The 11,550-nt window shown below is 44.5% G+C and overlaps 1 protein-coding gene and 2 pseudogenes across 1 annotated transcript; all 3 read right to left on the bottom strand.

Moving 5' to 3' along the window:
- Positions 1–655: 655 nt before the first annotated feature.
- LOC124708920 lies at positions 656–4,845 on the bottom strand (annotated as a pseudogene).
- A 2,325-nt stretch (positions 4,846–7,170) lies between these two features.
- On the bottom strand, positions 7,171–8,237 carry LOC124708909 (annotated as a pseudogene).
- On the bottom strand, positions 8,230–11,309 carry LOC124685430 (uncharacterized protein At5g39570-like). The gene is made up of 3 exons (XM_047219781.1): positions 10,427–11,309; positions 9,294–9,365; positions 8,230–8,498 (listed from the first exon to the last, which is right to left on the bottom strand). The coding sequence occupies exons 1-3, from the start codon at positions 11,291–11,293 to the stop codon at positions 8,427–8,429; spliced, it is 1,011 nt and encodes a 336-aa protein (XP_047075737.1). The 5' UTR covers positions 11,294–11,309; the 3' UTR covers positions 8,230–8,426.
- Positions 11,310–11,550: the final 241 nt, after the last annotated feature.

The raw sequence follows: 11,550 nt of genomic DNA, 5'->3' as shown, positions 1-11,550 counted from the left end.
GGTTCTACCTGATGTTGGCAAAGTGGGCGCAAGCATAGCGGGCCTTCATGGTTGTTTCTCTCCTCGTGCTAGTGCCAGCTCGACGATCACAGCTCCGGTCATGCACATCATGCCTGAGCTCTTGGAGTTATGTGGTGGTGTGCATATGCCTCCTTCTATCGAGAAAGTGATGCCCGACTTGCACGAGTTCTCGGATGTGCCTTCTTCGCCGTGCCAGGCACTTGGCTTTGAGAAGTGTGGTGGTGTTGGCGATGAAGTCTCTGTGATTCCTGTTGATGATGGGGTCACTAAGTCTGGACTATTGCCGACGGTGCCCAGAGCTGTTGTTGCTAGAGAGGTTTGTGATTTTCTCGCCACCTTAGCAGTTGTCTTCCCTGGATCCGCGGTTGGTTGACGGGTGCCCCCAATATCGTGGCATATCTATTTCGACGTGTTGTAGGAGTGCCGTGTTGAAGTGTATGTTGGTGTTGTGTTGGCTATAGTGGGTGCGACTCTGTTGTTCGGGTCACTATTAGGCTTGGTTGTGGGTGGGTGTGTTATTTGTGGGGGCTTGGCCCTATTGTTGTAGGTTTTCGCTCGGTTTTCTCCTAAAAACTGAGCACTCTCTTCTTAATTAATAGGTGGGGCAAAGCTTTTGCCTCCATTAAAAAAAAAAGAAAATTACTAGCATTATATTGTAAAAACTGGACAGGCGTGGCAATATGAACCATCATCATATACTCCCTCCCCTTTTAATTGACTCTAATTAAATCAGAGTCAATTAAAAGGGAACGGATAAGTAGTACATAACATTGAACTATTGTGGAATGCCACAAATAATTCTAGCACTGGCGCAATTGGGTACTACCCTCATTGTTTCGAGTACATACTCTTACAACATTCAAACACATTATGGTATCTTACATACAATGGGAATATGGGATGTCACTTTCTTCTTATAGAAATCAGGCATTAATCAAAGTGGCTCACCGGAAATCCAACGGCTGAACATAACAAGGCCTCTTTTTGGTTGGTACTCCGGCGCACTGTGTCCACCACCCTATATTTAAACTAAGCAGTGTTAGGCTAGCATCTACTTGCAAATGTATATTCCATTAGATATACATCGCTTATAGTTTCAACTATAAAGCGAGAAGTGCCCAACTTAATGGTTTCTATAGACATATGTTACCTTTACTGTAGCGAACGTTAGGTTGTTTGTGTGTGTTAGGGTGAATCTGCATATACATTATAATTCAATGTAAGAGGAATTATTCACACCAGTTTGGTACTCAAATGATAACATAGAAACAAACAATTGAACTAAAAATAAACATGTCTATTGAAAAATCCTTACCCAGCGGATTGTCCCTCAAAATGCCAAGCACTCCATTCATCCGAAATGGGTAAGTTGAGTGATCGCACCCAAGATTGGGTCCCCAAAAGTGGTATCACGGCATCATGGTCTCCGCTGCACAAGGTCAATAGATGAGAGCTTGGAAAATTAAATATGAAAGCATGATAAGTAGAGATCGATATAAGAGCATATCTTGATCAACTGCTTTATACATGCATTCCAATCAAATTATGTAAATCTATCACTTGCATGGGTAATATAGAGCATCTCCAACCACAAAGTAAATATGTGTTATAGCACAAATCGTTTGACATTGATAGTATTTACCTATATACCAAGACACGATAACCTTTCGATGTCATATTATAGTGATACTTTATGCTACTCTTGATGTTTGGAAAATAAGGTAGATCCTTTTCGTCCCAACATGTCCATTCATCCTTGCTCCCCTAAGTTAATGGCATTCAGATGTACAAGAGAAATATTAAACATTATCTTTGAATAGACATAGATGGTATGAAAAAATCTTCTCGTGGAAAAAACTCTGTAGCTTACCTTCTTGATCCCAAGGGATTCCCTAGTGATGTTGTTGTTTGACCAATAATATGACAGGTATTTACCATAACTCTACAGATAGAAAAATAAATCAAAGGTGGTCCACAAAAGACTCTTGATGATGCTGGAAAAACTTATTTGTATACCAGACTTCTCGACATACTAGGCATTCTATATTTTTCACACACCAATTGTTTCGATGTGTAGGGTGTATTATATCTAATTAAGAAAAAAATTGAACAAAAAATACTGCATTAATATGTGGTGTATATGATATAAAATCACAATCATCGTTGAGAATTTTGGAAAACACATATTAGCAAACTAGTTATTAGTCAAAGAATTATCGTAACAAAATGCTGAAATAGTAGGTAGGAAGAAAATTACAATAGAAAAAGAAAAGAGAATGCTATTAATTTCTCATAGAAAAACAAAGACATCCGGATAATAATTTGCTTGAACCATCTTTCCTGCTGAATGACCATCTTATTATCGCACGAGGACTTCAGTTTTTTGCGAAATGAACTTACTTGACAATCCATTGAAGGTCGAGGTGGTGGATGTCTAAGTACTCCCAATTCCTCCTTTACGGTGTTTCTTTCTGTGGTCATGTGAATTGGTCTAGAAGACTCATCATGGCACTTTTTATACAAAATGTGTTTCCCTTCAATTTGATCATACAGCTATCGGGAAACATCAATCAGTTGCTTCAGTAGCAGTATGACATATGAAGATGTGAACCAGATTCATAAAAACTACATAAATACTTAAGCGAATCGCTGGGAAATGGCATTTTTAACCGGGAGCGGTATCAATCATTTTCCACCGAATTTTACACTCAAATGAGAAGGAGGATAGTCTATCCTTACGTGGCTGAACCTTTCCATATCCTGAGAGCAAAGCACGTTCTTGGGGTTGGTAAGATCGTCCCCTCGACAGTTCTCCATTATCGACTTAACAAGGCTCACATGCAAGCAAATGTACAAGAATAAGGAATTAACTAACCTCATATGGGCAGTTAACTGTATGCCAATAGGATATTAAGTAAGAGATGGAGTTGTGTTTACGTAATCACCTCATATAGTTGATCTGAAATTACTCAAACTCCATGTAGATATGGCACTCTCGAGTCACGATCAATGGCTTCACCTGTAGCCGGATTACCTACCAGGTAACATATTTTGACCATAACACAAACAACGTTCAGATTTATGTTTTAGTAGTTGTAGCAGCAATGGGTACAGCTGGATGGATAATGTGTGAATATTTTGCACCTTCAGATTAACGGTGGGAGTCATTCCAGCTTCAATGTCTAGAAAAAAGTGTGTTGAAGTGTGAATAGACTACTACTATCATCCTATTATGTCCACACCTTTAACGAGTTAATTAATGTAGAAATGACACGACTCCACCTTCTGAGATCTTCTGTGCGAGGAATGGCGCGATCCTTCCGCTGCGCGAGGCTCCTCCGACATAAAAAGGATTTGGGAGGTAATCCGCTATGTTACATGGTACGGGGATACGGATACGGGGATACGGATACGGTGATACGGGAAAACGGCATTTTCTGAAAATAGACTTACGGGGATACGGCGAGTATATGTATAAATGCATGAAAAAAATCAATAATGCATTACAAACTAAATAAGAATAAAGTGGAATAGAAATCTGAAATAAATGTGCTAAGTAGTCAGCATATTTCTCTTGAAGCACCATATAATGTCCTCCAACTCGAAGAGGATGATTCAAGAAAAAAAGAGCTTGGAGCCATGGATTGGAGCTTGCCTGCGTACAGATTCTCAAGGATTTACAAACGACGAAGCCATGGATTGGAGCGAGCCATGGATTGGAGCTTCTCTGAAGTATCCCTGCGTGTCCCCAGCTGTGTTCTTATTTTTTTTCATTACTTCAATTCAGAAAAAATGGGATACTTCACGATACGTGTATCCCAGCGTATCCCCGCGTATCCCCGTCCGGGTGCAGTATCCTGCACCGATACGGCACCTCTGTGCCGTATCCCTGCAACGTAGGTAATCCGGATGCTCGGTGAACCACTGTTCCACAAGACGAACGTGAGGAAAATCAACTGGCTATATCCTATGGTGTGTAAAAAATAAGTTAGGCGTACCTTGGTGAGAAACGTTTTGACCTGCAGTGCAGCAGAGGCTTCCCCAACATCATATCCTTTAATGTTCCGGGAGAAGGAAAACCCGGCGCCCACCGGTGAATCAACACAGAGAATACTAGCGGCCCTGGTCCAAGAGTAAGGATGGTACTGGAGGCGTGGCACAGTCGACCCGTCGTAGGGCTCGATGATGAATTTCAACGGGCCTGCCGACACAAATTTCATTACGTGATCCAGCAAGACAGAACAGAGGTTCACACCACTAAAAGTAGATGCAATGTGGCTGCTAAGAAAGCTAGCGCGAGGGATTTAATGTTTGTTGCAATTGGTTTGTAGTACGGAGTATATGTTAGTTGTACTTCAAACATATGCAAGGTTAGTTTTTGGAGCCAAACATGTAATAATGCGTGTAAATTCGAAGAATTACTGACCAAACTGTAACAGCAATGCTTGTTGCGCGGTGCAGCGGCCACCTCCGGGGAGCCAAAGTACAAGGGGATCGCGCCTCGGGTCGCCCTCCGACTCGATGAAGTAGTAGAACAGCTCCGCGCCGTTCTCCTCGTCCACGGTCGCATACCTGCCAACAAAGAGTGTGCAAGGAGGAGCTTGTGAGCGACGGCCGATGGGTCTGTCACTAAACATATCGAAAATGGTGTACCAAGCAAACATACCCGGTCTCAAGGCGGAACGGGAGTGTGCCGTCAAAACCTGGAAGTCTGTCGACCAATGTCGGAGCTGCATCGGCTGAGAGGCTTGCCAGAGCAGAGAAGAAGCACAGGAGGACGAAGACTAGGCGCAGGGGCCGACACACCTGCATTTGTGCCTCCATGCTTAATTTCCCGATGAGAAACTCGAGCCAAGATACGCGGCACCTTTTATATGTGGCAGCTGGACAAGATCTTTTTAAGTAAATACGTGGCAACTGGACTAATACGTTGCCGCTGGACGAAAATTCTCCACATCCATGATCTTAAGGCACATCCATGATCTTAAGGCGATAGTGATCACATTCAAGGCAGTGCCTCGGTCCAGCCCCTCTTTCTTTCTCATTCTCTCTTCCTATCAAACCTAGCTGTCATAATGTAATAATGCAATGTCCAAATAATTCTCCCTGGCTCCTAGTAATTTAACTGCACACCCTATTTGAATTTTAGCTCAGCGAATCTAATCGACTGAGGGCATCCACTGCTGTACAAATTAGCTGTGGTGTGGTTTAAATGTGTTTGACAGTTTGAGCATGTATTTCAAACGGTATTGAAGCTGAGGGTTGTAAACTGTACTCCATGAAAAGTTCAAACGGAAAAATATGGACTCCTTCCAATCTACAACCTCCGTTCGGAAATAAGCAAACTCAGATATATCTACACACCGAAATCCGTATCTAGACAAAGCCAAGTCACTTATTTCCAAACAGAGTACTATACATCAAACAAATCATCTTAAGCACACAAATAGGAGATAATTCAAACATATAAACCATCCACACCGCCCACTTTTGTTTGGAGTTACACAAATTCATAATAACCAGAACAGTGATCCAGAGTATCCGGAAGGGGAGCTTCCAAAAAAGGAGGAATTCTGGTGGTTTAGGGGATCGGGAGAAATCCCTGTCGGCATGTTCCACGCCGACGCGGTGACGCCTGCGGGTGACGCCTTTCCTTCATGAAGGGCGTCGGGGGTACCCCTACCCTATCCTCTCCACATACCGGGGGAAACCCTAGGACGAGTCCGGGCAGCAGCGGCGACATCATCGCCTCCTTGTTGAAGGTGTTGCTTGGTATGCGGCGACTCGATGTGCTAGGAAGCGATGGGACTTCTCCGGAGGGCGCAGCGATTGCGGGCTATCTTTGTTTCCGTCGATCTATCAGTGTCGGCATTAGTTTCTTTTACATTTTCTCTCTTCTTTCTTTTGGGCTTGATGTGTTGTTTGCCCCAGCGGTGGTTGCTATCTTGTATCGGTTGGTTGCTATATTAATATAGCGGGGCCAAAGCCTATTTCGAGGAGTATCGGGAAGGGAACAAGACAAGCTTTATTCGTGTAGTAGCTAGATGTGGAGCTGACCGCAGATCAAGGCCATGCTGAATGCTTAGTCATCGTAGTTGTGGCGTCGATGGTGGTGGTGACGTTTCTTGTTTTCATCATCAGAATCATCGTCATCCTGTGAAGAGGCAGCAGGAAATATTTAGGGTTGGCAAGAAAAAACTCATTTTAACATGTCAGAGATTGCTCCTATAGGAAGTATAATGTTTGTCAGCTATTACTCTAGGTTTAGGAGCAAATAATGTGAGCCCTATAATAGGAGAATAGAGGGACAATATAGAGCTATTACGCTAGTTTTCACCACACTTTCTTCAACTTAAAATGTACAGACATGGTATGCAAATGCATGTGCTGATGGCAGCTTATCAAATGTACAATAAAAGTATATAACCGTAGACTAATATGAGTCCTAAAATTACATCCGAATATAGTCAAAAGATGCATTCCTATAGCTTGGGGTTTTAATGTAGATGAACAGCCATAACTGTAATTTTCACAAATTTGTTAGCTACACCGTTCTGACAAATTCTGCTGAGACAGATAACTAAGGTATGCGCCAGACTATTGTAAAACCATATCAGTATGCAAGTGAAGTAGCGAGTGATGAATTTGCACATCAGAGTGGATCAGTGCTGTCAACTAATCAAAACAAACAACATATAGAGTCGACTATTGTTGTCGCTGCTGAGATAAAAGAACACATACAGGTGGATCAGTATCATCAAACTCATATTTATGTACAGACATGAACATGTTCAGTGCGTATTGGGAACAACAGAAAAATTCCCCTTGCACTAAGCACCAATTAACATTTCAACTGATCAGCTGAGTAAAACATGTTTTCTGTTAGAACAACCTAGTATTCAGGTAGAGTTTTCACCATCTAAATGACTAAATCAAGCAACTCGTTTTTCCTTTACCACATATAGAGCAGAAATTCTGAATTTTGCAACTTAAAGCCCTACCGAATTGTGTGAGCTGTTATCAGCTAACAATCATATAGGCTGTATCTAACACCTCCCCGCAAACTGGAAGACCTAACGCAGTCGACGGTAATAAGCATCCAACCTCTCCTCGACCATTCACTATGTCACAAATAGGAGGCATGACGATCTACCGAGAAAGAAGCAACCGCACACTAAACAAGTTAATCACTACTCTCCAAGCAATCTGGTCATAGCCATATGAACCACGAGTCTCCTCTCCATAGGGCTTTGGCTTCCGGTACCCACTGGAGCCATACTCACTTTCAACCTCAACTTCAACCTTCTTCCCATATCCATACCCGGAACCACCATAGCTATCCTCCTCGGTCTTCATCACACCATACCCACCACCAGACTCCCGCTCCCCTTGTGGCCTGCTACCGTACCCAGATCCGTAGCTCTCCTCCGCCTGTGGCTTCCTTCCATACCCAGAACCATACTCCGATTCCGTAGGTCTGCTCCTCCACCTGCTGCTTGGACCCGTATCTAGATCCAAACCCTGATCGGTAGCTCTCCTCGACCTGCAGCTTCCTGCCGTAGCCAGAACCATAGATATCCTTTTCCTGCAGATCATTCCCGGAACAAGAGCCATAGGTCTCCTCCTCCTGCTAGGGCCTCCTGTCGTACCCAGATCCATAGGTGTCCACCGTGAAGCGCTGGGCCATACCCAAAACCGTAGGAGCGCTCCTCCTCCTCCTCCTCCTCCTCCTGCTATTGCCGGGAGCAGAATCCATAGGAGTGCTCGTCCTGCTGCTGGGGGCGGAAGCCGTAGGCAGGCTGGTTTTTGGATCCACCACCGCCATATGAGTGCTGCTCCTCCTGCTGGGGGTGCAAGTCGTAGGAAATTTTTGAAGAGATATAGCCTCTTCGAATTGATGACAAACCTTATGAAAGGATCCTAGACTAAAAGTACACACAAACAAAATGGAGAAACTCACGCGGATTCACAAAAAAATTGACCTAACCCCCACTGCTGTGGTGCACAGCCCAGCCTCAGTCTGCTCGTTATGAGGGTTCAGGACAACCACCAGAAACAAATGAAACGAAAGCAACAGCATAATAATATCCACTGCACGTCTCAAGATTCTATAGGAGAGAAACAACAAATTACAGCAGTTGGAAGAACAGCAAAATCAAGCAAAGATGCAGAATCCAGACACAGCAATCAACAAGAGTGTACACATACGTGAACATATCATCTTACGCATACAGATAGAAGAACACTCAAACGTGTAAACCACCCACATAGCACGCTTTAGTTTGGAGTTACAAATTCAGAAAAGAGATAAATATTCGGTACCCGGAAGGGAAACCAGGCCATTTTTATTCGTGTAGTGGCTAGATGTGGTGATAACGAACACATTTGAAGGCCAGGATGGATGCTTAGTCATCGTAGTTGTGGCGGCGATTGTGGTAATGTTTCTTCTTTTCATCATCAGAGTCGTTGTCTTCATCCTGTAGATATTAAGGGTTGGTAAGAATTTTTTTATTTTATTTTAAACAATCAAAGATAACTTCTACAGGAAGATTAATAATGCATGTCTGGTTCAAGAAATGCATTAAAATTTAATCTTGCCTGACAAAAGAAAAAGAGCAAACAGGTGGTAAAAGCAAAACTGCAAACGGTACCAAAAGAATATAGGAAATATACTCCCATCTCTGTTGGTTTTGGCACAAATTGTTTAGCTCACATTTACAAATATTGTAAATAAGAAAATACGTAGATGGAAGATTATCAAATTTACAACATAGAAGTTGTAGACGGCCATAAGTAAGCATTCATATAGCTGGGTGTTTTATCTACTACCTCCATCTAAAAATTGGTGTTTCACTTTTGTCTAGATAAGAACATGTCTAGATGCATTTTAGCTAGAGATACATCTGTATCTCGATAAAGTTGAGACACCTATTATTAGACGGAGGGAGTAGATGAACAACCACTACTGTACTTTTACAAAATTTGTCTTCAGGAAGAGAAAACTACTGCATATGCCTACTACTCACTCTGTTCGGAAATAAGTGACTCAGATTTGGATGTATCTAGACGCATTTAAGTGTGTATCCAGTCAAAGTTGAGTCACTTATTTCCAAACGGAGGTTATATGTTGCAACAATATCAGCACCTAAGTAACAAAAAAATTGCACAACAAAGAAATGCCACAGAGTCGAAGTATTGTCAAATAACCACAAGTAATGCCAGATATGTCAATGCTGAAACAAAACAGTAAATGATCAGAGCCAGGAACTTACGTGCTTCTTGCGACCGTATTCGTCTCCCCCGCCATAACGTTTCTTCTTTTCATCATCAGAGTCGTCGTCATCCTGTAAAGCAGCAGCAGGAAATATTAGGGTTGATAAGAAGGATCTAATATTAACATTTCAGAGATAGCTTCAATAGGAAGCACTATGTTAGTTAGCTACAAAGAAATGCACAAAAATTACTCTTGTCCAACCAGAAAAAAACAGCCAACAGGTAGTACAAGCAAAAAAAAAATGCGAGCAGTAGAAGAGAATGGAGTAAACAGATTAACAGAGTACTCGCATGGTAGGTTTTGGCAGACTTTCTTCAACTTATATTCTTAGACATGGTATTTACTCGCATATGTGCACATGGCATATTATTAAGTGCACAATATAACAATTACAAACAAATATGAGTCACATGATTTGCTTTCTTATAGCAGGGGGCTTAATGTGTATGAACGACCATTACTATAATTTTCACAAATCTGTTTAGCTACACTGTTCTGACAAATTCTATTGGGACAGGTAACCATTGTATATGCCCAACTATTTCAAAACCATATCAGAATCTAAGTGAGATAGCGAGAGCAATGAATTTGCACGCGCAGAAAGGCCGTATAGAGTGCATTCGAACAATCGAAACAAAATAACGCATACGATCAATAAGTTTCATAAATATTCGAACGAAACAGAACATGCGATCAGCTACTTCCTAGTGCACCACGAAGTAGTAATTAACATTCCCATTTAGCGGCTGAACAGAATATGCTTATGTTATACTAACAACAAACTAGTATTAAGACAACAAGTTTTCAGCATCTAAATCTACTATATCAGCTACTTCCTTTTTCCCTTTATTATGACATATAAAGCATGATTCCTAAAGTTGGCATTGGCATTGTTAACTTAAAGCCGTAACAAATTATATGAGTTCTTATCATCTAACAATGATATAGTTGCATGGCAAAAAATGGTTGTATCTACCACATCCCGCCTACTGGAAGACCTAATGCGACTGAGTTCACAAGTAACGAACACTCAAAGATCTACCTAGTAACAAGCAATCAAAACACTGAACAAGTTAACGAGTACAATACGCATATACAGAAAACAGTAAACGATCAGAGACAGGAGCTTACGCGCTTCTTGCGGCCATATTCGTCTCCCCCGCCGTAGCTGGGCTTCTCATACCCAGCGCTCTGGCCATAGCCATATGAGCCCTGAGTCTCCTCGCCGTAGGGCTTGGGCTTCCGGTACCCACCGGAGCCATACTCACCTTCGACCTCATCTTCAACCCTCCTCCCACCGTACCCGGATCCGTAGGTCTCCTCCGGCTGTGGCTTCCTCCCGTACCCAGAACCGTACTCCGAGCCGTAGGCCTGCTCCTCCACCTGCGGCTTGGACCCGTAGCCAGATCCGTAGCCCTCCTCGGCCTGCGGCCTCCTGCCGTAGCCAGAGCCGTAGCTGTCCTCCTCCTGCTGCGGCTTCCTGCCGTACCCAGATCCGTAGGTGTCCTCCTCGGAGCGGCGGGGCGGGTCGGATCCGTATCCGCCGCCACCGCCGCCGTAGGAGTGCTGCTGCTCCTCCTCCTGGGGGCGGAAGCCGTAGGCGGGCTGGGCCTGGGGCCTGGATCCGTAGCCGGACTCGTCGCCGTAGGAGTGCTGCTGCTGCTCCTCCTCCTGGGGGCGGAAGCCGTAGGCGGGCTGGGGCCTGGATCCGCCGTAGCCGGATCCGCCGCCGCCGTAGGACGGCTGCTCGTGCTGGGGGCGGAAGCCTGGGGCGGGCTGGGCCTTGTGGTGGTGGCCGTAGGGGGAGGGCTCCTCGGCGGCGTAGTGGGGCGCGTCGTAGGAGGTGGAGGGGGCGGAGCAGGGGTAGCAGGTCTCGTCGGAGGGCGGGAGCGGGCGGCCGAAGGTGACGAAGAGGTCGTAGCCGCCGCCGTAGGGCGTGGGGTCGAACTCGTCGAAGTCGTCGTGCTCGTCGGCCGCGGAGCTGCCCCAGTTCGCCATGGACGGGATCGGTCGGTGCAGGCAGGGATCGGGAGAGGGGAAAGGGTCGCGAGCGCAGGAGTGGTGTGTGAGTTTGGAGTCCAAGAGGCCGGGCGTGGTTATTATGCTGGGAGCGATTGATTAGCGCGTCGGCGACGTGTGGGGATGAACGCGCGAGATGTGTGGGAGTCACGGGGTGCACGTGGTTGCGGGATGCGCGGCCGGACGGACGGTGCCACGGTGGGAATGGGTGACCGAGACACCGGAGGTGGTGGGGC

Source organism: Lolium rigidum, chromosome 1 (genome assembly GCF_022539505.1).
Source record: "Lolium rigidum isolate FL_2022 chromosome 1, APGP_CSIRO_Lrig_0.1, whole genome shotgun sequence".
NCBI classification, from domain to species: domain Eukaryota; kingdom Viridiplantae; phylum Streptophyta; class Magnoliopsida; order Poales; family Poaceae; genus Lolium; species Lolium rigidum.
Note: the sequence above shows the minus strand (reverse complement) of the source record. Positions and strands in the feature narration are given on the sequence as shown.

Excerpts from the sequence above, each read along its gene's own strand:
- LOC124685430 (XM_047219781.1), bottom strand. The coding sequence starts at position 11,293 with ATGGCGAACTGGGGCAGCTCCGCGGCCGACGAGCACGACGACTTCGAC. Across the intron at positions 9,366-10,426 it reads AATATGGCCGCAAGAAGCGC|GATGACGACGACTCTGATGA; the intron begins GTAAGCTCCTGT and ends GCTGCTTTACAG. Across the intron at positions 8,499-9,293 it reads AATACGGTCGCAAGAAGCAC|GATGAAGACAACGACTCTGA; the intron begins GTAAGTTCCTGG and ends TAATATCTACAG.